The 5001-nt window shown below is 31.4% G+C and overlaps 1 protein-coding gene across 1 annotated transcript; it reads right to left on the bottom strand.

The window, feature by feature from the left end:
* Positions 1-1060: 1060 nt before the first annotated feature.
* LOC108742308 (beta-1,4-mannosyltransferase egh-like) lies at positions 1061-3463 on the bottom strand. The gene is made up of 2 exons (XM_018477478.2): positions 2584-3463; positions 1061-2463 (listed from the first exon to the last, which is right to left on the bottom strand). Exons 1-2 carry the CDS (start codon positions 3376-3378, stop codon positions 1795-1797), a joined length of 1464 nt encoding a protein of 487 aa, XP_018332980.1. The 5' UTR covers positions 3379-3463; the 3' UTR covers positions 1061-1794.
* Positions 3464-5001: the final 1538 nt, after the last annotated feature.

Here is a 5001-nt window from a genome sequence, read left to right on the forward strand (position 1 = left end):
GCCAATTTAAATTTTAAAATTTTTTGGCGGGCCGCACATAAAGTAACACTTATTAATAATTTACAAAACTTTATTTACATTAGATTAAAAAATTTTAAAATTAAAAAAAAAGTAAATATTAAATATACAAATTTTAATTCAAAGTCGATAAAATAAATTCAATTTTAGGCATGCTTGGCGGGCTGCATAAACATATTTAACGGGCCGCGTGTTGCTAATCTCTGATCTAAAGCTTATTGTAGTTTCTAGCAACGTCCCTTTTGTTTTGATAAAAAAAAACCAGTAGAGTTGGCTCGTCGATCGTATTTGGTTTTCATGCTATTAATTTTGAATAGCAGCTTCTTACGTACAGCATTATAGATGACTTCTAGTCGTTCTTGTAGTTTGCTTCTAGGGTGACTAAACATTATGTCTGCTGAGAATCTGAGTTCTTTTTTAAATAAAATGCCTCCAGTTGTCTCATGACTGGCAAATGGCGATTAAATGGAATAGGGGGTGCTTTCAATTAACCCCGAAAACCGAGTTTTATATTCACACTAAGGTCCCAACGCATTACAAAATCGTGTCCTACTCAGAATGAAGAATCAAACGTAACATTTCAATAGTGCTCTGTTATTCCCTAGAATTAGAGTCGCAGAGGCGTTACATACATTCATTAAACACAGTCACTACACCCGAACTCGGCGTTACATCCGAAGTCGCTATAGCCACATAAATTTTATACCAGAATTCCTTAAATTCGAGGGATTTAGATTGAACGTCGTTATAGTAGAATGGTCGCTAGAATGAATGAAATCCACTGTATATTTATTATTAATACAAATGGGAAACGTCATTCACTCCAGTGTAAAAGAGGAAAAGTTTCCTACAATTATAATTCAATTGTGTGTTTATTGTTCGTAGTGTAAATATGTATGTATTGCCAAATTATGCTTTTAATAAAGTAAGAAGTACTTATAAACTAGATGCAAATAAATGGAAATACGTTAGTCAAATCTGAATTAAATAATTTTCTATCCTCATGATAAATGATGAATCAAAATACAAACACATACATGCCTTTTCGGATGTTTTTATTAAAAAAAAAAGAATGATATTGATCAAATATAATAAATATGTTACAGAAGTAGCTGATTATTAAAAAATCGTAAAAATACAGTAGTGATAACTGACGCATAATATTTATATACCTTCTTAATGGTACAATCAAAATTTAAAACTCATTTAAATGAAGATTAGGTTTTGAAATAAATTCCTTAGTGTGGTAAGTAAGTTATCAGATTTTTTTATTAAAGTTTGAACCGTAATTCCTTAATTTTTTATAAAATAATCCCATAAATTTTCATCATCAAATTTAGTGACTATTACTGTAAAAGACAATAAATCTGATTGCAAAATATTTGAAATTATCTTAAAATATTATCATGGTCATTGATTGGTATTGGTTCTTAAAAATTAAATAATAGTTACAATTAAACGTTAAAATTTTTAAATTTTTACATATACAGAGTTGAAAATAATATGAAAATATTAAAATAGGTACTTACAAAATAAAAATCACTTTAGACAGCCATAACAAGTACAAAATATGAAATAAAATTTTGCGGTTCAAAAATTAAGTCTTATCGATCTTTTTGTAAAAATTCAATTGGATAATATATAAAACAATAGTATGTGGAACTTCTAATTTGATATATCCAGAAATAGTATGGAAAGTAAGTAAAAGGAAATAAAAGATTAAATTTGTAATTTAACCAATTAATCTTGGTAACTGCATTTTTAATGCAAGATTTTCTAGTCTAAATTCTTTTTGAACACGCTCTTTACTCCCTGCAAGACAACAGACACAAAATTTTTGGTAGCCAATGAAAATCTATTATTTTCCTTGTTACTTTCGCCAGCAACAGATTGAATTTTCTTATCAACAATTTCGAATTGGTGCTTTTTCCCAACAACACTCCAAACAGCTGCAATGTTTTCGATAAACATGTTCACGGGTATCACGATTGCCAAACCGAAAACGCACAAAAGTAGTTGAAGCATACTTACTTTGCTCAAAGTCAGCGACTTTACAGCACCAAATATAAACATATAAATGTTAACAGCAGCTGTTAAAGCACTTACAAAGTCTATTATAGGTGGATAAGGAATAGGATAAAAGGAGGATAATATCATATTGCAAGTATACAATGGAGTAAAGAAGAAATTATAGAGAAGAACTGCCACGAAGAACTTCTTTGACCAAGGCAGTTTATCTGAATGTACCACTAAATATATACCCTGATACCACCTTTTACGTTGTCTTAAGAAGTCCCAAATACTGAATGGAGATTTCTCACACATTTCACCTTCTATAAAATTAAAAGTGTATCCTTCGTTAAAGGCCTTCAAAGCGAAATAACAGTCTTCTGCTATCGAACCGTTTACCCCATTGTCGTATGATACTCTCTTTTCTGCTGCGAACTAAAATGCAATAATTAAAAATATATTTCGTATAAATCACTTTAGATAATCGTACCTACACGTTTGACTCTAAAATTTCTAGAAGTAGGTTTGAATGAAAACGTAAACTTATAAGCTTACCTTCGCCACAACGAAAGATCCCTTCCAACTAAACAGAGGTTTATGGAACATTTTTAAAGTCAGCCTTAATTTTCCCAAATCGTCAGCAACTCTTGCGCTATCGGCAAGAGTGGTAACCCAATTGACTACAGGTTCGTTGGCGTAAGTTACTAATCCTTGTCCAAAATAATGTTTACCATCAGATACGAAATTTAAAATTCCTTGAATACAATCATTTGTTAGGAGCGTTTCTTCATCCAAATGAACTACCCAGTCATCATCTGATAAAACACTGACATCATCTTCTAGACAATACTGAAGAGCACGAGCTTTGTACATCGCTCCACTTTTAGTACGATAAGAATTTGGAACGACAACTTCGCGAAGTTTTAATTGCTTCTGGAGTCCAATAGCTTTGTCGCTAACCACCTCTATACAGAAATTTTCTAATCCTGTATCCAAACAAGTCTTCATATTTCTTTTTACATTAAGATGCACTAACTCTGGATAATCTCCTCGGGTCACCACTCTGAAGCAAATAAACGGAGCGATAGTTTTCGATCCCTTGAACGACACTTTCTTCGGAAATGCATTGTAAAATACTAATCCTGCGAAATTGCAAATGGCTTGTGGAACAGGCACAAACAGAATCGCCTTAAAGAAGTAGAGAATGATGGTCCAGGTAATTCCGTATGTAACCCAGGGATTAATATCTGGGTTGGCATTTCTCGCACTGTTGGCACTCAACTCGAACACTAGGATAAGTCCCAGTAGAAGGAGGCAGTGAGAACAGTGTTTCACGTAATTACTGATCATGGCGGTAACTCAACTTAGAAATTGGACTCCACTAAAACACCCTAATATTAATTTAAAAAGGCATTTTACGTACAGTTGTTGGACTAAAAATGTGAGTGCTCCAAATTCTGGCATTGCGCTCCTTTTAATCATTCGCAAATTCTTAATCATTGTAACAGTGAAGGACCCACTTAAAAGTTATCGAATTCATTGCAAGATGCCCTTGCTAGTTACTTGAGGAGGTGTCCACTATCGTTTCAATAAGCTCGGATCATTCAAATTAACTTTCTAATAATATATTCACAAAATATTAGCGTTAATAATAGTGTTTAAAAATCCGTAGATCAGAAAAAAAGTATTGATTCACAGTAAAAAATAATATTTATATACATTTAATTGAAGCAAATTAAAATTTAGCGAACTTAAATGTTAATCATGAGAAATATCGGTTTCAAACGGTTCGTTTGTGATAGTGTTAAATAAATATATACATATAAATCATTAGAAGAAAATAAGAATGGTGAATCAGCTGCAACTTNATTTTTCTCTGGCTATTGTTCGTAAATATATTTCAATTACACTTTCAAATAAGGGTATTTTTTAAATATATTTACTGATTTACTAAGACTATACTGATTCATAATCAGGTAGTTGATTAAGTTTTTTTACTAAGTTGTTCCTTGAAACGTCAGAAACTTATCCTTAAAAATGAAATTCGAATTTCTATGAAGAAGGTCAAAGAAGTTGACGAAATAACTTACAGGGACTTCCCGATATATCCATAGGATCGTGCGAAGAAGGCAAAGCTAGCTAAAAATCGTAAATATTGTAGTTTTGAACTGATTTCAAAACTACATTGTTATTCATTAGTTGATTATACTCTTTTCCGTTAAATATTTCATTACTGAGACTTTTAAATAGTACATTTCCTTTATAAAACATATTAAACATTAGCAGATGGGTTGAATTATAATTTCAGTCGCCTCAAAGTGAAGTGAAACAGTTTTACGTTACATAATAGTCCATATTGATCATGATTAAACTGATTGAATGATTATTGAGCGTTTAGGCCATGAAGCATATACGTAAAAACGACTCATTTAATGATTATATGAAGTTGTAATTCATGTGATTCTGCACACAAAAGAAATAACTTATAAGGTACTTATTATGGTTTGGTGTTTTAGACGAGAGGTAGTAAACTCGCGGCCTGCCTTGAATATTTTTCCAGTCCGCGAGATTCATCATAGTTTTACAAAATAGAATTATTATTTATAATGGCCAAAATAGCGAAAAGCAATGTATTAAAAAAAAAATACATTATTTATGCATCTATTAACTGTTAACTGACGAAATTATGTCAAAAAATTAACTTCGGTTTTAAAACAACATTCTTGTGAACATATACGACAAATATTGCCTATTTTACTAATAAATTTGCAGTAATGAGTTCAAAAAAGTCTGTAGTGGGTCTAAATCTAATGTGGAGATTTATAATTTTATATGTGATACGTGGAGTTATGATTTATTTCCAAAGTGACCTGCAAGATCATTTAGGTTGACCACCCCTGCTTTAAACGATCTCTTGAAAAATTATTTTCTATCTCAGCTTTTTTTCAAGACGACATAACAACAAAGAATGAT

This window comes from Agrilus planipennis, unplaced genomic scaffold, assembly GCF_000699045.2.
Source record: "Agrilus planipennis isolate EAB-ADULT unplaced genomic scaffold, Apla_2.0 scaffold280, whole genome shotgun sequence".
Classification (NCBI taxonomy): Eukaryota; Metazoa; Arthropoda; class Insecta; order Coleoptera; family Buprestidae; genus Agrilus; species Agrilus planipennis.

Bases quoted from the DNA above. Each gene is read 5' to 3' on its own strand.
- LOC108742308 (XM_018477478.2), bottom strand. From the start codon at position 3,378: ATGATCAGTAATTACGTGAAACACTGTTCTCACTGCCTCCTTCTACTG. The intron at 2,464-2,583 runs GTAAGCTTATAA...ATTGCATTTTAG, and splicing joins GATCTTTCGTTGTGGCGAAG to TTCGCAGCAGAAAAGAGAGT.